Source organism: Patagioenas fasciata, chromosome 2 (genome assembly GCF_037038585.1).
Source record: "Patagioenas fasciata isolate bPatFas1 chromosome 2, bPatFas1.hap1, whole genome shotgun sequence".
Classification (NCBI taxonomy): Eukaryota; Metazoa; Chordata; class Aves; order Columbiformes; family Columbidae; genus Patagioenas; species Patagioenas fasciata.
In genome coordinates this window covers 29,960,184-29,986,601 of record NC_092521.1, presented here as the reverse complement: position 1 = coordinate 29,986,601, position 26,418 = coordinate 29,960,184, and the positions used below count along the sequence as shown (strand labels likewise).

Sequence of the window (26,418 nt, the reverse complement as noted above, 5' to 3'; positions counted from 1 at the left end):
TTGAAAATATATCTCCATTTGCAAATTGATAGTTTCTAAAGCTTTTTTACATATTGCTAGCTGGAAAAAAAAAAGTTTGTTATGCATCTTTTCAACATTTGTATAGTAAACTCTTTAAAATGTATATATTTGAATTCATAAACTATATATTGAGAGAGACAAGGAGATTTTATACAATTTAGAGGATCATTTACCAAGCTCATAGAAGTTGCTTTCTAATCCTTACAGTTTAGTTGTCTGAGAGTGCACTAATATTTTCAGATTGTAAGCAGAATTTTTCTGCTATTTCCCTTAAGGATTTGTTGAATATGTAACACGAAGGAAAAACAAACAAACAAACACTCTCGAGATCTTTCTGAGATAGTAGATAGATAGTAGTTCAGGTATGTGGCATGAAAATCTGCTTTTCTTTTCTGCTTTTGGACAAAGTCTGGGCTACAGAAAATTACGTGGATCTATTTCTTCATTCTTTACCTACTGAAGTGTAGGTAAGTGTTGTGAAAGTATTTATGATAACACTAACAGCATGAATCAAGAGATTATTTTATACATATATGGCATGCTTTTGTCAATGACATTTTGTGAAAAACTTGACTATATAGTTCATAAGAAATTCCACCATCAAACTTAACTTATGATAGATTTTGTAAAATAGAGCTTTTCGTATATCAGGGATACAGAGGCAGAGGTAAATGTTTTTCTAGCATCTATGATACAAGTTAGTAGAAACAGCCTGGTTCATGAGAAATCAAATACAATTTAATATAGACATAAGTAACTCTATAAAAGCATGTGAATGACCATTTGATAAGTCACCTTAACTGTAGGCTAAAAGTTATATTGTCAACAGTAGAAGGTATACAGTATTGTTTCCAAAAAATCAAGTAAATCATTGAAAACATTTGAAATTAGTACAAAATAGGTCTGAATAAAGCCTACTTTTTTTTTTTATTATTATTATTCATGTGAAAATCCAAGGCTAAAAGTAAAAACTTCATGTAATATAATAGCTTACTGGTTGCAATAAAAATACATTGTAGAAAGAATCTCTTTGAATTCTATAGAATGTTTCATAAAATTTGGTGTTATGAAGCCTGTATTCCTCATAATAACATTAACCCTATATTGCATATGCTGCCAGATGCATCAGCCTGGTGGAACAAAAGAGCTGAGGAAAGTCCTTTGTCTGAGACTGACACCTATACAAATAGATGATGTCTACAGCTTTCCTCTCAGTAGCATTAGGAAACCTGTGAGTTATAAAATCTTGGCAGATTCACTCAGCTCTCTCAAACACAAGGGCATCTCATTTATTTTAATTATATTCATTCTTTTTTTAGTCTGTCTAGACTATTTTAACAACCACAGAGTTGTGCTTTGCTCATGGCGGGTGGTGTGCTTCTATTTGCAGGGTGTTATTTCAGGTTAAGTTTCTAATTTGGAATATACCAGAGCTAGGATGCAAACATCTGCTTGACTTTATGCTACAGTACATTTTTCTATACAAAATATGCAGTTAGAAACTATAACTACCCCAGAATTAAAGACCTAGTTTTCCCTTTCAGTCAGAGTTCCTTTAACTGAAAAAGCAGTATGCTTTCCACTTGCAGAGGTCAATTGTAACACTCTGGCTGAGGCCCTAGAAAAAAGAAAAGTATAAATGTCTGTTTATGTGTATTAGATATAGATCATGACAGGATATTTTAAGATGTCAACAGCACTTCTTTAAATATTGATGGAAATTTATTTAGAAATATGTTTTAAAAAGAGAAACCTAATAATCCCTATTTATCCTAAACTTTACAAAATTAAAATATTTAAAGAAGTCCTGCAAGTAAATAGAAGGAATTACTTCTCCATATTTTACAAAGATAGAACAGTACATATACAGATAAGAAAGATTATTACACCTTGCATTCCCTGCCTGTGTTTAGCAATCGTTCTTTATGTTAGGGGGGTCATGAGTTGTTTCTCTGTTCTTACTTGTTCTTTTAAATTCCTCCTTCCCATCATATTTCCCAAAAATAAAACTTCCCTGGAAAAAGGTACATGAAAATGAGTTGTCCTCTAAATCTTCAGTGAGCAAAAAGCTTCATTTTCTAAAATACCATTGTTGCTAATAACGATACTTTCTATTTAATTTCATATATTTGCTGCTCCAAATCTTTCAGTATTTCCGGATTTCACATCAAGGAGATTAGAATATGAATTATTTCTGAATACTTAAAACTGCCCATCTTCCTAAACCAAGGACACAACACATAGTTTCGCCTTTTTTGGAGGTGTTCATCTTCAGTTCTCAGCCCATTTATGTTTAGATGAGGATCAAAGTTACAAAGACATTAAAAAAAAAAAAAAAGTTGTGATACACTTTCACAGAGTGCTGGTGATCAGGGAATAAATTAGGATGTTCAGGACATTATATTGTTAAAACTATTTTGCATGGCATTTAAAATTCAACCATAATTTAGCAGACTAGTTTTAGAGTGAGAGGACAGTATTTTCTCCGTTTGTGGAGATCTGCCAAGTTCTGCCTACTGTAAAGAATAAGACTTGTCTGAAGATTTTGTACTATGATTCTCTTTCCAATAATGTATTTGGGGTCAGGAGATAATTTTATACATCCAACAAATGAACAGACTGGCAATGTTACGTTAGAAAGTTACCCATTTTTCTATGAAACTTCTTGGAAGGTTTGTCTTGGTAGCCAGAGACTGAACTGTGCAGAAACACTTCTAAATGTTTATGCTTTGCAAAGCAATTGTTCTTCTGGACAAGGTTATTTCAAATCTCTGCTTTAGCTATTATAAATAGACTGCCTGTATTACTCATACCTTTGTGTAGATTAATGTATCCCTACGTATTCATGTCAAGCAGTCCAAATGTGTAAGCTACACATCTGAGGAATTATTAGGTCAGACAGCAACAAACAAAAGGAGAACAAGGTTTCTGACTCTGTCAGACCCCTTTACTGTCCTTAGATCACAGTATCACAGTATCACAGTATGTTTGGGATTGGAAGGGACCTCAAAAGATCATCTAGTCCAATCCCCCTGCTGGAGCAGGAACGCCTAGGTGAGGTCGCACAGGAATGTGTCCAGGCGGGCTTTGAATGTCTCCAGGGAAGGAGACTCCACAACCTCCCTGGGTAGCCTGTTCCAGTGCTCTGTTACCCTCACTGAGAAGAAGTTCTTTCTCAAATTTAAGTGGAACCTCTTGTGTTCCAGCTTGATCCCATTGCCCCTTGTCCTATCATTGTTTGCCACTGAGAAGAGCCTGACTCCATCCTCGTGGCACTCACCCTTTATATATTTATAAACATTAATAAGGTCACCCCTCAGTCTCCTCTTCTCCAAACTAAAGAGCCCCAGCTCCCTCAGCCTTTCTTCATAAGGGAGATGCTCCACTCCCTTAATCATCTTTGTTGCCCTACGCTGGACCCTCTCCAGCAGTTCCCTGTCCTTCTTGAACTGAGGGGCCCAGAACTGGACACAATATTCCAGATGGGGTCTCACCAGGGCGGAGTAGAGGGGAAGGAGGACCTCTCTCGATCTACTGACCACCCCCCTTGTAATACACCCAAGGATGCCATTGGCCTTCCTGGCCACAAGGGCACAGTGCTGGCTCATGGTCATCCTGTTGTCCACCAGGACCCCCAGGTCCCTTTCCCCTACACTGCTCTCTAATAGGTCATGCCCCAACCTATACTGGAACTTGGGATTGTTCCTGCCCAGATGCAGGACTCTACACTTTCCCTTGTTAAATTCCATCAGATTATCCCCCACCCAACTCTCCAGCCTGTCCAGGTCCCGCTGGATGGCGGCACAGCCTTCTGGCGTGTCAGCCACTCCTCCCAGCTTAGTGTCATCAGCAAACTTGCTGATAGTACACTCAATTCCCTCGTCTAAATCATTAATGAATATATTGAATAATATTGGCCCCAGTACTGACCCCTGAGGCACTCCACTAGATACTGGCCTCCAACTGGACTCCGCACCATTGACCACCACTCTCTGGCTTCTCTCTTTAAGCCAGTTTGCAACCCACCTCACTACTCTATTGTCGAGACCACACCTCCTCAATTTAGCTGTGAGGACGCTGTGAGGGACTGTGTCAAAGGCTTTACTGAAGTCAAGGTAGACCACATCCACCGCTCTGCCATCATCCATCCACCTTGTTACATTCTCATAAAAGGCTATGAGGTTGGTCAAGCATGACTTACCCTTGGTAAAGCCATGCTGACTGCCCCTAATGACCCTCTTATCCCTGATGTGCCTTGAGATGGCACCAAGGATAAGCTGTTCCATTACTTTCCCAGGGACAGAGGTGAGGCTGACCGGTCTATAATTACCCGGGTCCTCCTTCTTGCCCTTTTTGAAGACTGGAGTGACATTTGCTTTCCTCCAATCCTCGGGCACCTCTCCCGTTTCCCAAGACTTGGCAAAAATGATGGATAGCGGTCTAGCAATGACTTCAGCCAGTCTACACTTTTGGTATTAGTCACAGCATTTCACAGGTCTCTGGTATAGCGCTGAAGCAAGGAAAGCAAGAATTAAAGCAGATCTACATCACCTCTTCCTGTTTTGAAAATGTGTGCACACACAGAACTGCTAATTCATCTTGGATTGGTAGTAAAGACTTCGATTTCCAAAAGAACTTCTGCATTTCAGAATGTGTGGCTTGATCAGAGCATTTTCCAAATAATCAGAAGACAGAAAAATGCATCAAATAGTAAGTTGTTATTTTTAGATTACCAATATATAAAAAAGAGATGGGTGCAATTTTCCACTCTTTCCTAAATACATTTCTTTTCACTCATTTTTTATTATAAGCTTTAGAGGATTTGACAGACAGAAAAAGAAATAGCTCAATAAAAACTCCTGGAAACATCTAAGGAAATCACTTTTGAGAAGTACTTATCTGGTGAAATTTGCCCAGATGCTTGTCCTAACCACGAAAAACATTTTTGTTGTGAAGGTGCTTTTTCTTTATAGAAGCTGATGGCACTTAACTTTCCTTTGTGTAAAAATTAAAGATAGGTGTGAAAGTCACATATTGATTAAAGTGAAAGAAATAAAGGCTTAGTAACTATTTCCATGAACACGTTTTCTTCTTCAGGGTCCCAGATCTTTCTACAACAAAAAATATACAAATATAATAAAAGGCATTACATCAGTACCCTTTGAAAGTAAATACAGAGATAATTTTAAAAGCAAATTCTTACTTAAATTGTAGGTGGCCTATTTAATTTACATAAGTAGGTGAATGCTAGTTTCTCTTCAAAATGTTACCTGTGCCTATTGATCTGCCTTTCTGGCTTCTTACTCCACAACACCTTGTAAATTTTCCCAATTATCAGCAGTTGAATAACTTATCAGAACATCTGTAAACAACACATCATCAGTTTTAGAGAAAACATCGCAAGGATGGATAAAAATAATAAAAGGCTATTTTAAGTGGCACAATTTAATGATGATGACAGTGATGTTACTCAGCTACAGCTTACTCTTAGAATTTAAAATAATTCCAGAAATTGATGTAACATGTGCAAGAATTGCAGTTCCTTCTTTACATGACAGTTCTCATCACTTACACAAATGAGATATGTAGAAATTGGTGTTGTAACAGAGCAGCTATACACTGTAGAACAGGAATAAGATGCTCTTTAGTAGGATATTATTTTTTCCAAAAGAAATATAAGAATACATAATCACATTAGAAGAATAACTAACAATACTAATGCAAATCAAAGACTGTATATTGTATATGATGTGGTTGGGGAACTGAGACTTGCATGTTGAAAGACCAGTGTGGTCCCTGCTGAGCATGTTTTATTCTCAAAATAATTAGCTCTGTCAAATAATTAATATTTGTTGACAAGACCAAGTTAAGTGCATGCAACATCACATGTTATAATTAGTTGGGATGATAACATAATATGAACTGAAAATAATCAATTTGAGCTGCCAAAGCTGATCACATAAGCCAAGTGAAATAACACAAGCAACTTTCTTCCATAGATTTCATACAAAGAATTAGCGATGCCTGCTTCTGTGGTCTTTATATATTTCAGCTCTGAGTAGCTGAGTTTCATTGGTGTGAATGTTTTTGAATATTTATTTGAGAGCTTGTTAGGCAAACTTGGGGGAAGAAACACATTAAAAACTAATTTGAAGCAAATGATAAAGTTTGAGTTACTAGATCGAATTAAATCTAGGTAAACTAGATAAAATGAAGGAATATTTAGAATATTTCATCTTGAAATGCAAGTGCTATCAAAGAGCTCTTTGTAACTGATCTATATTTACAAGCTGTTGAATAAGAAAACTAAAAGTCCATCTGTTCAGATTCACTAGGGGAAATAACATAAAAACAACAGCAAACCCCTTCACCTTTCAGTTTAAACCCTTTCCTGTCCCAGTTAAGTCAATGAAAGCTACTCTGTGGTTTAAAGCAAAGTTACTTTAATAATTAATCATTCTAATAATATCATCCATTAGACCAGACATTAGATATTATGACAGAAAGCGCTGTAGAAAAATCTTTACAGGGTAGAAAATTTGAGAGATAAATTATTCATTATAAATTATTTGCTCTAACCACATTTTGCTATCCGATATGTTACAGCTCTACAGCATGTTGTTGGAGATCGAGTATAATCAATCGAACAAATTATTTAAATATAAGATTCGGAAGATTTTTCCAATCTCCCATGTAACAGGGGCAATAGTATAAATTATATTTATGTTAAACATCCTGGGGTTCAGTGTTTTCTACTGAGATTTCTAAAACTTTTATTTGCAGGCTTGTATTTTTTTTCTTAAAAATAAATCATAATCCACTTTGCACTTTGAAAATGTAGTGGAAATGTGTTTTTTTTTTTTTTTGGTTCTGTCACATAGGTATCTACAGTGCAAAAAGAAAGAGAAAAAGCATTGTACTGCATGCTCAGTGTTACTAGAATAATTGTTTTATAGTCTCTAAAAATGCTGTTCAGTTGAAAGATCTAGTTCTGTTCCTTCTCAAACACATTAAGAGTCAAAAATTCAGTTAAATTGCAGTTAAAATCCTATTTTTTGTCACTGACTTTGGCAGGGCCACTGTTTCACTCAGAGTAGTAATACAGCTGGTTCCAGGCACAGAGTGAGATTCATCCACTTCAGATGCTGCTGGTCCCAGTGCTTACCGGATGATGCTCATTTAGTTACAAAGTTAGTTGCAAAGGGTTAACCAAAACCAGGAATATGCAGCCAGCAACAAATTCTAAAGCATTCAAATGTACACAAATCTGGATCCCAGAGGCCAAGTTACCTGATGACACTAAATTACTAGGTGCTGTCATAGAAAATCATCATTTGCTCAAATAAAATACTGCTAGAAAAGATACGTTGACAACAGGTTTTGTGTGGTTTGCATCAAAAAGTCTGTATTAATGGGATTGATTAATGTTCAGATAATGTTTAAGGAAAATATCTTTACCATATTATTTCATTGTGTTTTCTTCAATGAGTCTGTAAAAAAGCATTAAATAAGAGAGTTTACTGAGTAGGGGCTATTATCATTGTGTTTGTGTGTCAGATATCTGCTAGAGTAAAATCACAGCTTCTCTAAGACATCTCAAACTGAATTAAAATCACCCTTGTGTCTACTTGCTGCAGCAAAAAGTTACTGCTGAGACTACAACAATTGTGAAATGTTAAAAAAAAAAGGTTTCTAATCCTTTTTTTTTTTTTTGCTTTTCACTAAATAATAAAGGCGCAACAGATAACAATTTTTGTGTTTATACATAATGCATTTTAAAGAGAAAAAATAGAGTATTATTTCAGCAGTTCTTAATGATACAGTGTTTGAACATGGTTTTAATACCTTTCTTAAACTATCTAGCAGATTTTTATATGGTATGGGGCGTAGTGTAGGAACTGCAGGCTTTGTGATCTCTCATAACAATAAAATGTTACTATTCTAAGTTTCATTTAATTCCCCTGTCTCAGCTCAGAACTGAAAAACAAACAACCAGATAGTAAAATTATTTTTGCATTAAAAGATAAGTACCTAGTCAGGCTTTGGCATGAAAATTCCCAGATTTAACTGCAAAGTAAATGTCAAATGTTTTTGAAGATAAACTAGGAAAGGAGATGTCGGGGTAAGACCCTGAAGCAGTCATGCTGCAGTGATTGCGAAGAGAGCCAAGGCACGTACTCAGGAGACCAAGAATGCACATTCTAATTTTCAGCAGCAGAGAACTGAATAAAGCTTTCCTTTGTCCCAGAGAATGTCCTGAATGTCATACTCTGAGAAAAGCACCACAATTGAGTTTCATGTTTGTAATAGTCATGACAGAGGAAAATTGCTGAAATAGTCTCTTCAGGCAAGACAGGTCAATGAATGTGAATGTGGGCAGTTTTAAATATGGTATATCTATCAAGCCACTTAGTCTTGAAAACTTTTAAAGAGAGTTCTGCAGAACATTAGATTATTTGCAAGCTTTAATGAAATATACTGTCGTACAATTAGACTTCAGATATCTTCAGGGTGAGAGGATAGAGGAAGAATAGTTCCACAAATAGCTTTGGATTTATGTTTCTGAAAAGGTGAAAGCCCAGGAGAACATACGGATCTAGTTTATAAGTGCCTTGGTCATGGTTGCATGATTGTGCTGGAAAAAGGAGCTGAAATAAGACCCAAATACAAGACTGACTTCAAGACTCTAATGACACAATCATTAGATCCATATTCAATTTTTTTTCTTGAAGTTTTTCTTCGTCAGATGCCTGTGAACTGTATATATAGATGATGGAAGCTTTTATACCCCCATGCAGAAAATTCCATTGCCACATTGTGGATACAAAGAACTATAAGGTTCATCAAGGAAAGGAATTTCACGTCTTGTTACATATCCTCAGTTATGAGAGGATCTCCTGTTTCTTAACCACCTTTGTCATCTTACACTTTGATATATGCACTTGATATTCACAATGTGAAAAGGTGGAATAGACTTTCTAGATAGACCAGAAAGGCATTCAGGTGTTTTGTGGTGAACGATAGCCTGTTACCTTGGGTTCTTGACTCAGGATGTAGTGTGTTGGCTAAGGAATAAACCCAGGGCTCTGCAGGGATGTACCAGTCTACTACAAGTTGCCTGCAGATATACTTGAGTTTTAAAGATGCAGTTGAGGCATGATTGATATAAAAATCTAGCCAGGCTGAAAAAAATGGAGTAAAATAATAGGATGGATAAAGCAGAAGTACAATATATGAGTGATTACTGCATCATTTTGGGAAAGTTACTGGCAGAGCTAGAGGCAGATATCAGGATTCCTTGGTTGTCAGTATTAACCTTTCTTCCTGTAAGTCAGATGTACAGTATGGTCATCTGGCATAAATCACCAAGACAGGCATCTAAGAGGGATGTTTTGGAGCAAATGTGATTCTTATTTACCTCTGATTATGAAAATCAAGTACTCTTGAGCACCTCACTGCATTATGAAAGATCACAAAATGATATTGATTGATTAATATTAGAGATAAAATGTAAAAATTCCCCATGAACAGAAAATACGTAAAAATTCTTAGAAATATACAGGTATAAATGGTGTGGATAGGAAAAACAAAGATATCCTCAAAACAAAGTCCTATGTTTTCTGTTAAACTGCATATTTTCTATTAAACTTCCTAGTGCCACAGCATTTTTGCAGTGTTTTGTGTTCTTTCATTTCATTCATGCAACAACCCACTGAACTGGAATATCATCAGTATTATTGCCAGTTTCTGAAGGAAGAGGACAAGGTGGAGATATTAAGTGATGTGCATAAGTCCTCTTATCAAGTCTGTACCAGAACTAGGATTACAATTTGGAAGCTTTTGACTTCTTGTTTCCTATTTGGCAGCCTAGACCATTACATACCTCAAATCCAATTTAAAGCTCTCATAAAATAATAGAGGAAACATAAGGCACTAAGATTCTAGTCAAAATAATGTTACTGAAAGTTTTCTTGGAAGCTTTTGTAGAATAAAATTGGCTGAAATAGTCCATCTATGGGTCGCTTATATTAATTCCACAAGCAATAAAGATCAGATGCTACTTTTAAAAAGCATAACAAATTTGCTAACAGAATCTTCTTCCATTATGAATAATTTGAAAAATTTATTTATACCAGCCTACCTATATTTAGTGCCATTTGTCCCCAAAAAACAGCTTAATACATAACAGAAAAAATTTGTAATAAGAATTGTGTTGTAGTGGAAACATCTAACCATGCCACAGGTATTCTTATTAGACCTGATTTTAAATAATGACTTTAAATTCTAAAGCGTTAAAACAATTCACTGATTAAACTTTCAGAAGACATTGCACTGTAAACTCCCTTGAGAAGAGAGAAAATTGGTGAAGTCTATTGGGAAGCTCAGAAATATAAAAATGATAGTAGAAGACTGTCTTACTTGCCAAGGCTCATTTAATTCTCACAATGACATGAAGCTGAAGAGAAAGCAAAAACACAGAGGAAGCAACACTGCTAAATGAGACCAAGCAGTCCTACTGAACACGAGATTAGCTTGAAATGTCATATGACAGCAAATATAGCTAAAATTGGTTTTAGGCAATCCATAGTATCATCAAGTCACCAAGTGAAAGGACAGCAGTCCTGTACCTTTTACTGTCACTATACCTAAAACTGAAGACTGAAAACAGATTTAGGCCACAGAAACTTTGGAAAGTCAGAAATGTATTAAAAATTATTAAGAAGCCAACAGGAATGGCTGATGAGGGAAGATTAAAATAGCTTGTTTGTGTAAATGATAAATGATAACTGAAAGGAGATGAGATACCTGGCTACAAATGGATCTGGTCAAAGTATTGGAAGTGAAAGGAAAAAGTCACCAGCTTTTGTTTACCTCTCTTGAAAATAAAATAAAAATATAAAAGAAACAAACAAAAAAAGAAAATGGTATTCAGTTCCATCTCCAAGAACCTGACTGATAGCATATAAAATCAGCACATCCCAAGCTTAAAAGTTTCTATTATTAGGTTCCTGGATATCCAATGCATAGATCATAACCAACTCATGTTAAAGAAAACTTTGAAAATTACCCCTTTATTTTACTGCCTAGCATTAGTGTCATAATACCCCTATTGTAGATATTTTAATAGGTGATGCATTACCTGAGGGGTAATACCAAAGGTCCCACTCTGGAATTTGCTAAGTAACCTCCATTTCCAGGTCTCTCAGGTATTCCCTGAAAGGGCGTATCTGTTTATGAGATTAGACAGTTAGGTAATCTAACATCTTTACCCTATTTCAACCTCCTCTTTACTCAGAATTCCAAATAAGTTTTTTTTTTTTTTCATATTTTTCTTCTGAAATCACTGTATTATTTATACAGCTACACTGGTGTGTGTTATCATAATTATTTTCTTATACTAGCCAGTGGGATTATGATTTGATTTTACCACTGATAAATAAAGCCTTGTATTTAACAGGGCTTAAGCTTGATGGGGGAAAGGGAGCCATACCTGAGTGCTCATCAGTTAGATATTTTCTTTTTGGGTTTTTTTTAAGTAGATACATTTTCTTCGCTTTCCTCAAAGAGAGAGTATTTGTCTCTTTGAAAAGAGTGACAACAGGAGATGAAGTGCAATCTGCTACATCACTTTATTTTTTAGTCCTTCATTTTCTACAAGATGTGGCATAGCAAGTATTGATGCATTTTGTCATTTATACAGCTCCAGAAGTGCCATCTTGAAGAGAGTGTTTTCTGTTATAGACATGATATGTCAACCTCTTCTTAAAAATAACTGAAAGAAAAACTTAAAGCCAAACCATAAAAAATAAAATAAAAATTAATGTAAAAGGCACGATATCTTGGAATGAAAGAGAGGAAGCAGATTCTTTGACTTTAATGAGGAATGGAAAAGCCCAGAATATTATGATGTGGATTTAACTAACCATCTTATTAATAAGTTTTTTCTTTAGTTGTGTGACCTAGATATAGTAATTCATTAAAAATGAATTTAAAATACAAAGAATAAAGTATTTTCCAAAACAAAATATGTTTTATTTGATAGCTTTCTGTTCTCTCTCTTCTCTTCTTCCCTTCCTCCCTCCCTCCCTCCTCCATGATATATCCAATAGTCTTACTTCTAACAGCTATGTAAAATTTGGTGCAGGTTTATCGAAGACTGATTTTAGCTAAGATAGTTTTTAATGACTGCTGATTAAAGGAATTAACATGAATAGTGAATTTTCTCCATGAAATATTAGTACCAATGCAAGATAAATCTATGCTGTAGGACATTTCACCCACAGAAGAACACTTCCAGTGTTTAAACTGAAATTTACACCACAAAAGAATTAAAGTTGTCACTGTTGCTAAAAAGTAATTCAAAAGGAGAGAAAATATATTATGGCCTTAGATTGTTTTACTTGATAAACATTTTAATATTTATTGATTCTTAAACCTTAAAGACACTAAATCACATTAAAGCAGGGATTGAATCTTGGTATTTATAAAAGTTCAGCTGTTAACTGAGGCTGGATAATAGAAGGGCAGAGATAAATTACTTGGAAATGCCAAAGAAAGAACCATTTGTTTTAGGACAGAGACTGACGACATGTCATAGTGCTGCTTTTTGTCCATCTAAGGACCGATAACATGATGTTTGATATTAGCCAGAATGCCCATGTTCAGCTCGACCTCCAAACATCCTACCAATTAATTTTCTACAGGCTGTATATTTTACTGTGGATTTCATTGTGGGGACAGACTTCACTGTCCAACCACATGTCTGTTTAGGTCTTTGTCTGTCTTGAAAGTATTTGTAATTTTTAAATATGAACTATGCATCTGACTATGCAAGTTTATTATTGTAAATAGTAAAAATTAAGATTTGGGATTTAATGGTGCTTACAATAAGCTGCCAATGATGGGAATTTTAATGTTTTAAAACCTTTCTCCACATAATTAGTGTTTTGTTATCATATAGATCTAATACATGGAGTTGATTATTTTCTGGCTCAGCTCTAGACATGATCTCAAACTGAATTGTGTCTTTTGGGGGAAATGAAAACGTGTTTTATTTTTGCTAACATTTTCTTTGTAAAAATAATGTGTACACAGAAGTGTGATGTTAAATCTATCTATAACTAACATGGTTCTAATCTGTTTTCAGAAAGCTTTTCAGTTTTCTTTAAAGATTTTCAGTTTTCTTGTTTCAGTTTTTCCTCAGCAGACCTTAATTCTTCTTAAAGTCACTGCACATAATATTTAGTTCATTCAAATATACAGACTTTTTCTATTTGCTTAGAACAAGTAAATGTTCCATTTACAAAAGCAGATAAAAGAGCCTCAGGACAAAAGCACATGGAAGTTCCTAAAAATACAACTAAACTTGTTGAAGACAGTTTTTTTTAAAGTGAAACTAAGCATAGATCTTACTAAGAAAAAAAAATCCCCAACCCATCAACATGAATCTTTCCTAATCTCCTTTAAATATATTTCTATGAGATTTTAATTCTAGCAGCGTTGTTACACATTGGCCTCACTGATCTATTCAACATAGGAAAATACATAAGGACAATTTCAGAGACAAATTTTCAGTATGCAAAATTTCACTGGGCTGATAAGTTCCAATCAGTCTTTTAAGATAAGAAATAGTTGTACAACTAGGAAGATGCTGAAGTGAATCACTCTCAAAATCCCTTTAATTGCCTTAGGTCCTCAAGTCTCTGTGTGTCCCAAATTGTTTTGTAGTTTGACCAAAAATGCTATCTCTTCCAAGACAAATTTTGCATTTTGCTAAAATGCATATGCAGCATTTGGAGCAGAGGTCCAATGAGACGGTCATGGTACCCTGTCCTCATCCCCCAAAGAAATACCTGGGAGTTACTGGGATGTACAATTGGACAACTTGCTCCCTTTCCCTTTGCTTCAGGTCCTGTGCTCTTCCCTCTACTGGGACAAAGCCCAACTCTAAAAGGTGTTATTGTCTTCACTCTTCTTTTGTTAGCCACCGAGCTCTAGGAGGAACATCTCATATGAAATGGGAGATGTGGGTTCAAACATTCATCTTAGGGACTGAAAATGAGTTTCATATCCACAGAGCAATGTGTTGTGGTGCTGGTGCTTAACTGAACTATGTCAGAAAATGCTGGAAAAATGAAGGAAGCCAGGGCTTAAAATCTGGGCCCTCTTCAGCACTTCAAATTGACTGGTTTAGACTTATACCGTGTGTGTGCTGGACAATAGGAATCTCATTTCAATCATTTACATTTTTAGTCCTGTTTAACACATTAGAAATTGCAATGTTTAAAACAAGTTTGCAAACTTTGCTATTAGAACCAGAAATTTGTGTAATAATGGAAAAGGTCTCATTTATGACTTTCATGCTCAAGTATACCACAACTTAAGCTAGTTAGTCCTTTCTGGGTAGAATAATTAAATCAACTACAGCATAAAACAATGCTGTCTATAATTAGGTGTATTGAACAAATAAATGTAATGAAGTGTATTGACAGCTAGATGCTATTCATAAAGCGTTTCTTAAAATATATGTTTGGCATACAGAGGATATTTATTACCAAAAATGGTCACTGCAATAATAGGAAATTAAGAAGATACCGTATTAAAGGCTGCAAGGAAATTAGATAATTTTAGATATGTTTCTCTCACTATTTCATTTATTTCTGGGGTTGTACGAGTTACAGTGTTTGTGATATTGCTGATAGATCAGAGAAGATGGGTATAATTCCGTATTCACAGATGCAAATTGTGAGGTCTAAAAGTTACCATAAGTTCTTTCTCATTGCAATAAAGTTCTTTGATTTTTATGAAATATTCACAATAGTATTGTACATTGACTAGCAAGGCAATCAAATCTCAATTATTCACATGTTAATATTATTCTCACTCTTTGAATTTCTGCAACACGTTTTCCTGACTGCTCATTTGAATATGAGAAAACCCACCAGGCAACTACTTTTCTTTGTGTTATAAGAATATCATAAATTTGCATTGCAAAGAACAACTACAAGAGAAAAACATTCAATGTCCTATTCAAAGTCTATTTAAATTAGTGTGTAGCAAAACTGGGTTAAAAATAATTTTTATGAAATAAAAAATGAATATTTCACTAAATACCATGTTAAATGGTTGAAGAATAGAGGAAATACAGAGTGTAGTACTCTGGTATTTTGAAAACAGTTGTGATGGTAATAATTAAAGAGTTTTTTTTATGTACGGTTTTCATGCAAGTCTTTTCTGGCAGAAAATTTTCTGTAGAATTTGTCCCATTGTCATTTTTATTATTAGTATGTTGGTTGTGCCTGAAAATACCAGCTGAGATCTCATCATTGTGTTCGAAGCTATATAAAAATACACTAAGAGACAGCTTTTAGTCAAAAAAAAAAAAGCCTGAAGTCTAAAAGTGGACACAGAGGAACAAAAAAGTGTCTTATTACTGGGAGTCATACAGCAGTATAGTGGAAGAGACAGGTCTACTCACTAAGTCTCCTGCTTTCTAGAACAGTGGTCTTTGAAACATTGTGAGTTTAGTAAAATCAGTTCTGTTACACAGCTGATAAATATACACAGACAGCATTAAAAACATGCTAAGAATTATATAAGGACAGATATAGATTTTCTACTGGATCTTCACAAAAATGAACACAATATTGCCCATGTTAAGTCTTCCCAATGGAAGTGGTATTTGCACACTGAAGTTGTGTGCATTTTGGCACCACAGGGGATACTGGCAGTTCCCTGTTCACCAGCTGCCTGACTATATTAACTTTTCTCTTTATGTCTAGCTACTCTGCCATGTTACCTCGTCAATTAAGCTATAATAACAAGGCTATGCTATTGTCACTTTGACTCCTTTGTAAATACAGATATATCTAATATGGATTTGAACTTGCTAGTTCTCAGATAATTTCAGCAGTCTGCTTTATGCCAACATGGAGCTCAATGTGCATTACATTTATGTTTTGTAGGAGGTTTGTCTTCAAACTGTTACGGTACCAAGTGTACTATTATGACTGTTGGCAATGTTCAAGTTAACTACATATAGACATTACTTCAACATACATTGTCTCCACAGAAATCTAGAAATACGCAGTATTGAGCCTGTTATATAATAAAACTCTGAGGCTTTTGGTCAAGGCAATTCTCCTGGTTTTGTATAATGAAAATTGCACATGTGTACAATATCTTGTGTTTCCAGAATGTAGTTAAAATTGATAAACTTACAAGAAAACATGTATTTTCTTTTCTACAGTGTTTTCTCTAAGCATCATAGTATGAATCTGTCATATTATGTTGTTAAGCAAATGAAAGCTGTTTCACTGATAGCTCCACTGCATGCATTCTTTTACTAAAGCAGAGGACTTTTACTAAAGCCAGGACTCGGGAGGACTCGCCACATGTCTCCATTGTGGGTTCTTACCTGGAGGGTGGGGTTTGGATCCTGCATGATGGAGATGGTCAAAATGTGGATGGCTGCAGCTGTGGCCTTTTTATTCACCACGAGCTGTGCAGAGTTCAGTAACAATGGTTTCTTTTTTGTTAGTCTAGCTTAATATATGGTAGCTTTTGATTGAAAATATGAAACTTCTGGTAGTTAGTGTCAAGCTTTGGGTGTCCAGAATAGAGGTCATTGTTCCTTTTCATCTTAAGAAATGAACCGAGCTTTAACTGTGAGCAGTATTTAACTGGATTCTCTTCTTGCCTGAGCTGTTACTGTGATATGATCAAAAGTATGAACAGGTTAAAAAATAGTCTAATAATTCTTAGCTGTAAGAGACAGCCTGTATTTGACTGCTGTCTAGATGACCTGCTTCTTACAAAATAAGTTTTCACTACTTAGAGGTATGCATGTTCTTCTGTTGTCTAATATAGATATAGAAAACCCAGCAGCCTCATGGGACAATTTCTTTTCACTTCACCTCCATCTAAGCAAATCAATGTAAATGGAGGGAGCTGTTGGCAGGTGTAATTTGCATACATGCTAACAAAATCAGGTGCACTTTGTAAGTGGGAGGCTAGATGACCACAAAATGTTGGGTTTTTTCTTTTGCTAAGTCTTTCCCAGGAATAACGTGGATATTTCCATTTGAGATATGCTAGGATGCATTTATACTTGTGACCTCAGAGGAAAGAGCACAGCAGCAAGCAAATCTGTGTTCCTATAATTAAGGAAGATTGTTTTCATACTTTTTAATTCTAGGAATACAAGCCACTTGTGCTTCCTCTGTCTTTTCTCTTTTCTTTTTTGTACCGAATTAACAGGAAAAATTGTTCTGATAGAAACATATTGATTTCAGTAAAGAACTGTATGTTATTTGCTCTGCACTCCTCACAATGGTCAATGAAGTTTAACTGCTGAGAAACGTGCCCTGGCTGACACTTACCAAACAAAAGCAGAGTTGTCTTTCATTGTTAGAGTTTGTTCTCTACATGGCCTTGAATGTTCATTTCTTTGGCATAAGATAATGATTCATCCTCTTGCTTTGCTATTTCTAGATGGTTAGGTACTTAAAAAGTCAATACTGAATTTCTAAGCAGAAATCCACGTATGATTACAGTAAAGCTCCACTATCACAGCATTATATTAAGAGATATATTGTTATATTTTGGATCTATAAAAATAAGAAGTTTTAATATGACTTATGAACAGTATTTTAAAACGTGCTACCTTGGTTTTATTGCTAACCATTTCAAGAAAGTATAGTTCTTCTGAGTCTAGATTCACCCTAAGTGAAAAATGAAAAGTGAATTATTGCTGGAAAAATCATCCATAGTGAGGGGTAACTGAATGCTTTGAAACATAGTTCTCTTTGTTCTTTATTTAAGGGTTGAAGCCAAGGGATCCAACCATGACCGGCAAAACACAGACCAGCAATGTCACCAATAAGAACGACCCAAAGTCCATCAACTCAAGAGTCTTCATCGGCAATCTGAACACAGCCATTGTCAAAAAAGGCGATATCGAAGCGATCTTTGCAAAGTATGGGAAAATAGTTGGTTGCTCAGTGCACAAAGGTTATGCGTTTGTACAGTACATGAGCGAGAGGCACGCCAGGGCTGCAGTGGCAGGAGAGAATGCCAGGATCATCGCAGGGCAGCCACTAGGTAAGGGCTTGTTCATACCACTGAAATATTGTTTTCTCTTTCCTTTCTATTTGAAATATCATCTGCTGGTGGTACCTTGGGGGCTAGTAAGTTTGTTTTGCCATTGTTCCATCTAAGTCTATTTCCATGATGTTGGGTCTGGCAGAATTTTCAAAGTACGAGATGCTACTTATATATTACAAAATGTTTTCTGCTATAAAATGCTGTTTTATTAAATACATTACTTCTGACTACTTTATACTTCTCTACGTAATCCCATTGTAGTGAATATGATAACTTATGTGAGGAAAATATGAATATCTTCTCTTAGACTCTATTTGGTATATTTAATATAATACGAGACTGATCTAATAGATGCTGTTATCTTGCATTCAATTAATCTAAAATAACATCCAGCCTAACTGTGTGTTAGATTTTGTACAGTAGCAGAAGAAGGAGTTTTGTTAGTGCTTGAAATTCTACCAAATCAAACTGTAATGCTGTTATTCATTTAGAGAAGTTTATAACTAAAAACTTAGGGTGAAGTCATTCCCACATAGTGTTGCAGACATTGTTCATCTGAACGTCAAATTAAAAAGAAAGTGTAACATTTTTGTTTTCTAGTGCTTTGTCATGAATCTGGTTGTTTCTTATTGTGTTACTTCTGAAAGCTATTTGCAATTAGATATGGAGTCTGTCAATGATAAAATCATCTGGAGTACAGTACTAATCCCATCGGTCATATATATGTAGTAATGATAGATAGTAGAGCAAGATGTTTGGTAGGAGCCAGAGATCTTTCACTAGACCTCCGAACTGTATTGCTCAGATCCAAGCCCATGTGTGTAATGGTTATGTCAGGAAAAGGTGAAGGGTAGCTGATGCTTTGGCTGTAACAGGTCACAAAAAATGGATATGGCTTACTCATTTTCAGTTTCTCAGGCTGTGGATATCTGTTTTTCTGATTATTCATAGAAATTGAAGTATTTGTGTTAGATGGGTTGTTGTTTTGTCACAGTTGCTCAACATTAAGTTTAAGTTTTATAACATGGCAGGCAGCTGAACACCACAGACAGCCAATTTGCTCACTCCCCTACTCAGTGGGTTGGGGGAGAGCATCAGAAAAAAAGAAGTTAAGCCTTGTGGGTTAAGATAAAGACAATTTAATAGAACAGAAAGGAATAATAATAATAATAATAATAATAATAATAATAATAATAATAATAATAATAATAATAATAAAAAACAAGTGGTGCACAATGCAATTGCTCACTACCTGTCAACTGATACCAAGCCAGTTCCCAAGCAGTGATTACCCAGCCAACTTTTCCCTAGTTTATAGACTGAACATGACATCAGATGGTATGGAATACCTGCTTGGCCAGTTTGGGTCAGCTGTCCTGGCTGTGCCCCCTCCCAGCTTCTTGTGCATCTCTGGCCTCCTCACTGAAAAGTCCTTGACTTGGTAAAAGCATTGCTTAGCAACAACCAAAATATCACTATATAATCAACATGCTTCTCATACTAAATCCAAAACACAGCACTATAACAGCTATTAGGAAGAAAATTAACTCTATCTCAGCTGAAACCGAGATATAACCCCTGTATTTTGGATTCAAAAGAAAAACAGATTAAAGAAATCCAATTACTTTTTTGGGAAGATTGCAGTTTTTTTTTAGGAAAAGTTACATACATGAGTGAAAAAAAAGAACTCAAGTGATAAAAGCAAGGCAGCAAAGTCAGTCTGTGGGATGGCATTATTATAAGATGTTTCCTGGAGCGGTGGTCTCTGAGCAATAGGCCGTGTGATGCCATCAGTGCATTATTTACAGCTCCTTGCACACTGGTCTGACCAGATTTTTTAAACTGTGTTTTCCTAAGGCAATAGATCTGTTATTACTATGACTACTGTTGCGTGTCTCTTTTAGTATTTCTTGTGGCATCTGTAATATGCCAAGTGCTTTGGAGATGCCCTTGCTCTACTCAGTACTTTTGTACTTTGCATGGAAGGTAAGGGAAGTTGTTGTAAAAGAAATTAAAGGACCAACAATTACTTGGTTTATTCAAATCTTTTAATAATAACAGGAAGTTTATTCAATACTAGGTTTTAACTCCATAATCTTAAAATACTTTGATTGTTCTGCCAAATCTTCTTGCATCCCAGAAGATAAGGAATAAGCAGAGTGAAATTTTCTTTTAGCTGTTCCATACCTCATTTATTCTTTCTGTATATGAAATAGACTTGTCATTGGTACTGTTTGACAAAGGGAATGACTTTGTAAAAGTGGTACTTTTTGTTACAAAAACTGTTTCTATGAACTCTTTTTATTAACCGTAGACATTAACTGTCACCTCAAAATAATGAATGACCCAGAAGAATAACTTATGTGCGAATTGTACATTCGAATGGAAGGAAATAACAGGTAGACTCATTACTGTGAAACTACTCTGTCCTGAGAGCTTTGAATTGTGAAATAAACAGAACACACGTGATTTTGTATCACCAGTCAAGGAATGGAAAGGGGACAAGAAAAAGCTTTTAGAGATGTACAAATAAACTTGATTAGCATAGCTGATTTTTCTTCTAAATGGAATTAGAATTTATTAGTAATGTAACGAGAGCTGGATGGTAGCCAGTTGTGGAAAGCTGTTTGAACAAAGGAATATTTCAAAAAGATTATCCTGTAGTATATGCCTGATGCTACTATATGCTCTAGTACTAAGTACCTCACAAAGGAAGGAATAATTTAATTTAGACCGCATTATTAATCTACATTAGTTCTTTCATAGTTCTTTCATTAGTTCCTTCAGCTTTGGCAAACTAACCATTAATGTTAGCTCTTGTCTTCTATGGAGTCCTGTCATTAAAAATTATGATATCCTCTACAGCAGCTTCACCTGTGAATCAGAAACTGTTCACATGTATGTAACTGAAATTAAAAGCTGAACTTGTAAATTCCCATAGCTCTACAGAGTGCTGCCCAATTCACTGAAGATACTGCTTCAATTCTCATCCAGTTGTCATCAATGGAATTGTATTAACGGTGTGCATTAGAGTCCTAAGTGTTTCTTTTGAGGTGGAATCCCAGAGTGTTAGGCTCCATAAGTATACAACAAGGCATTATGTTTAACGAATTCCTGAGAAGTACAAATCTAAAGTGTCGGTAGTGCCCTCAGTCTTGCCAGCTTCCTGTGGGTCATTATACTGTGGGTCTGCCAGCCTCCTTGGACAACTCTTAAGCTCCTACTCATGTGTTTGGTGGCCAGTGATGTGTAATGTCCATGCTGTGGATATTGTAACCTCAGGGAAGTGGATTTCATGAGCTGTGTGGTTACTTCCAAGTTTTCTGTTCCATGAAGTGCAACATACTCTGAAAAGCTGTGGGGAAGAAATTATAAAGGAACACAAGGAACCATACTTAAGAAATGTATTGGTATTATTGTGAAGTTTGGTGTGGTTTCTTGAAATTATATTATACCTTCTTGGGAACAGCATGTTTTCCATGCCCACAGCAGAGTAGGGCCAGGTCAGTATTGGGCACAGGAGTCTGCTTCACAGTGATTATTTTGTGAATTGCTTCAGGCTGGAGCCAAGAAAATGTTCAAGCTGGTCTATGGCAAAACCACATGTTCCGAGTTATGGGAACACAACCACACAATGCCCTCTGCTGTACCAGCTCAAAAGTTTTTTGTCCATTTAAACACACGTACAAGTTACAAAACATTTCCCCGTATTCAACTCCTTGCCGCATAAGGCAAAAAGGTAGAGTGAATAGGAATTATTTTGAGAAAATACCGAATTTGCCAGTGAGCTTTACCAAGAGTGATGCCACCCCTCTGCAGTGAGAGGGAGAAGATACCTTTTTGCTCCATAGCAAATGGCACAAGTCCTTCATCACAGCTGTGGGCTGAGGACTGAGCTGTAGCAATAATGAAACTTTTGAGTACCTGATGGAGAATGCATTTCTTCACCTGATGTTTTCTCCTGTCTTTCTAATTCTTCACAAGGGTTGCAGCAATGTTATTTAACTTTTTTGTCCATTCCAACACATATGAATTCTGTGAAACCAAATACCATGTAAAAGGCATTTAACTTTATATTATATGTTCCTGTTTACCTTATATATTTGGCAAATGTATGTAACAGCTTCCATCTAAAATTGTGATATAGCTACCATAGCAACTTCTACATCATAATGTCTCTTTGATTTGCTTGGTTTATATTTCATAGCCTTATATATTATAATTATTTAACCTATTTTTTTTTCCTCTTTCACTCATATTTTTGAAAAAACATAATTCCTTTAACCTCAGAATATGTTTTTATTTGCACCAGAATAGGAATCGAGCCACCTCACTGGCACTTTGAGAAAGCAAGTTAAATGCTGCAAAGCTTGTAATTCGGTGTCTTCTGTTGCTTTCTTTAAGGCATCATGGAATTTCATTCTTGGATGCTGAGAAAAAGCAAAAAGAATATAGTACCAAGAGTATGAAATACGTGTTAGTTCTTCAATTGATTCCCTTTTTAACTAATAAATTAGTTCCACTGTAGCTTCAGTCCTGTTTTGTTGCTGTAAATATTATTCACTTATATCTGCCTTCAGGTCTAGATTAGATGCAGTTTCAGAGTACCAAGTGGGTGCATACTGACATGCAGCCTAAGGTAAGACGATGGTTGCAGATAATTATTTTGGGTGACATATTCTATTGTACATCCTTCTGAGAAGCACAGAAGCCCTGCAGAGGTTTTCTAAGTGATGACTGCCCAGTAGAAAACATCAAAGGACAACAGCAGGTAACAAAGAGAGCCTTTAGAGAGCCTCAGCGTATACCTTTGTTATAAATTGAATTGATGTGACAACAGGACTGTTTCTACTTTTGTTTCCCTTGCTTCTACTCAAAACTGATCTTCTCTGGTTTATATTTATGATGTCTAGCAACACTGAGAGACTTAACTCCATATTTCCAGAAAAAGGACTTTCAGAGTGAATAAATTTTTCACCTCAACATGAAAATCAGAAAATGGTAATTAGGTCATGAATGTTTGTATTTCAAAAGAATAAATACTTAGCTTCTTTAGTGAGGTCGTTTGTGAAAAATGCACTTTAGGTTGAAAAATAACACATCTATACAAATTTCCTTGATGACTGAGATTTCTTTAAACCAATGGTACACTAAGAAAAGAAATTCAAAATTAAATTAGTGATTGGGTTTTAACTCTGCTATCAGCCTTCATTCAGTAGCATGTAATGGTTTTTGACACTTAAACGTTGTACCTCAAAGAATTTTGTATTCTTCTGGTGTAATAATCCACTTTTTTCTGAAGAGTGTTTAAGCAAAAACACAAATGTGAAATACTGAAAAAGGAATTACCATTATCATGTAAGTTTAAACCAAAAAGATGTTTAATAAACAAATAGTTGAATCAGTGGAAATTATCCATAAAGCTATCCACAATCCTATGAAATATGTGAGATGCCATAAATGTTGGCTTATTGTGGAGATTACTTTTAAATTTACTGAACTCATTTAACTATTTGCTAAATGCTTTCTCAAATGAGATCAATTGCTATTGTAAAATAGCTGACAATGACAGGGCCAAGTTTATTTGATCCAATATTTTTTATGTTGAACGTAACATAGAGTAGTGATAAAGAACACATTTAAATACTAACTGTCCGTCTTACAAAAGCAAACAAACAAAACTCACAAGAATCATATATATGTAGTCATGATAAAAATAATGGCTTAATTATCTCAGGAACCTAGAGTGAAACTAGGAATATCAATTTGTGCTGTCATTATTAAAGTCTTCCTCGCTAAATCACATCTTAGTCAATGTCCTGACTGTCCAGCCCTCAGACATGAACAACATAATACAGAACTTCTGAAAAATTATTAATTAACCTTTTACAGCATAGTTCAGAGGTTGTTAAATTTTACCTGCTAGAACTGACTCTTTAATCCTATTTCAATCTGTTCCTATATTTGGGAACCAATGTAATCCTGTCTCAGCCTAGTCCTGCATGCAGGAACAGAAAACCTGTCTAAATCTACCACATAGGTCTCCAGCTTGATGCCTATCCATGTGCTTGTGGTCTTGGTGCGGCCTGTGTAATGGCAGACACGAGTGTCAGGTCTCACTGTAGAGGATCTTCAATACAATCATGGGATTCTTCTGATAATAGATAATTTCCAGATGTCCATTTCCATTTTGTATTTTGGTATCTCCCAACATGTTTATACCTTCTGTTGTTGCATCAGTAAGGTTCATTGTGCCTACAGTCTATAGCCATTGCAGCAGACTCTGCTGCAGCAGTAAAACACAATCGTCTTTCCTTAGGCTCTTGAACACAAAAAGGTGATTAACTCTTTTTGTCACTCCATAGTCCTGTGTGTTGTGGAGATTTTTAATCAGCATTTTCTCATCCTACAGTCATGTTGACATGAACCATTTCAGGTACTATCCATGCATATAAAGAAACCCATATAAAGGAAGGAAGGGTTATTTTTAACAATCATCACGCTTCCACTGACGGCAGGACACCATTGCACAATTGATGTATGTTGGTTCTAGAGGAGCAAGCTGAAAGTTTCATCATGTCACAAAAATCCATATTTCAATGGAATGAGCTATTCAATAAGATTGAGAATATCTAGAATAAGAATGACTGAATAATCTTACAAAATGTTCTGTTTCCCTCTTAGTGGGACTTCATCATTCTAACTCATGAAAAATAAGACTACAATTTTGATTGGACTTCTGGAAGAACTTAAACACTTTCATGTTCAGAAAAGTATCAGGTGTATATTAAGGAAATAGTTTATCTATGAGGTGAACTCATGAAAGCAAAGCTTTACTTTTTATTCCTTGGGGTCTCCTCCTGTGAAATTCTTCATATATTCCTAAACTATGATAAACTAAAATTTGCAAAGTTGTGCTTGGCAAAAGGTTTTGTACTCTGAGAATCTCATGTCAGCTCGTGCAAATGTTTAGTATTTCTTCCATTGTAATGCTGAGAATAATGACCTGATTGCTTGCCATTGGCAAGTGTTATTGTAAGAAAAGCTTTCCTTCAAGGCTGTATACAGATGCATACTATGATTCACTTAGTCTTCTTCACAGCCAGCTCATCTTTAAAATCATTGACAAGGTGTTATTATGGAATCTTTCTGTGTCCTTCTCTGCTGCTTGATGTCTGTGTATGGCATAGAGTTTCATCTGCATTAAATGCTACATTTTTCATTATTTCATCCTGGGGTTTCACACTACATTTAAGTCCCTCAAATCTGCTTGCAACAAATATTTACATGTTCATAGGTCTGATATATCCACTGTAATTTTGTATGTACTTTTCAAAATCTTTAGACAATGTTACTTCGAAGTTCCTAGTACTTCAGCCTTTACTCCATGTGTATGGTGATTAGATTATTTTTTAGCAAACAATATCCAGTACTTTCCTGATGTGAACAAAACTATGCTCTGTTTCTGTTGCAGCTCTAGAAGAAGTTACAAAAACTATTTTATTTTGTTGTAGACAAAAACCTGTACCTTGTCTTAAATATACTTGTTTTGATCACTGGCTGCTGGGATCATTAAAATTTGTATAGCTATTCTATAATGTTTCATTCTGAACTGTCAAAGAATCACACAGTGATTAAACCACTGTCATGATAGGTTCTCTCATAACATTTGTCTCAGTGTCTTATGTGGGATGTACTGTATAAAAAGAAGAATTATCTTCAGGTTTTGTTGTTGTAGGAGGTCTCATGTTGCCTACAGCTTCACTTCTTTGCTTGATCTAGCTTGATTCAATTTGATAGACTGTCTTTTGTGCATTTGGCTTCTTTCACTTCAAACAGAATCTTATCTGGACTGAGTCTGATATTTTCTTCTTGATCATCTGACAATACTTTCATCACTATCTCATCATTTACTGCTGGAGTTGTGCTGCTAACATAATGTCATTTGGATATGTGTGTGTGCCTGCCATATCTCTATACTTTCTCATTCTCATGTGAAAACATTTCACTTGCTGACCTGATTCCAAAAGACATGGAGAAATTCATATCAGCTCCAGGGTGTACTGAAAGTGTACAGGTCAGATGGTTTCTCATCTAAATGTGGCTTGCCAATATTTATATTTCTAATCTGTAATTGGAAGTATGGCAGGTTTTTACCATTACCATTCATCACTAAATGGATAACAAGACAGACTAATGATATTTTAGTGTATTGCATAATCCAGGCAAATCCCAGCCCTGCTGTTTGTCTTTTGGAGTATGACTGTTAAACCCATGAAACAGCTCTCCCTC

The 26,418-nt window shown here is 35.5% G+C and overlaps 1 protein-coding gene across 8 annotated transcripts in view; it reads left to right on the top strand.

The window, feature by feature from the left end:
- RALYL (RALY RNA binding protein like) overlaps positions 1–26,418 on the top strand; it is a 384,238-nt gene that overhangs the window by 184,415 nt on the left and 173,405 nt on the right. For all 8 annotated transcript variants that reach the window (XM_065832023.2, XM_065832022.2, XM_071803975.1 and 5 more), the window contains one exon: positions 17,845–18,123. In XM_065832023.2, coding sequence (XP_065688095.1) covers positions 17,868–18,123 — 256 coding nt within the window. In that variant the 5' untranslated portion in view covers positions 17,845–17,867. The remainder of the gene's footprint in view (positions 1–17,844; positions 18,124–26,418) is intronic.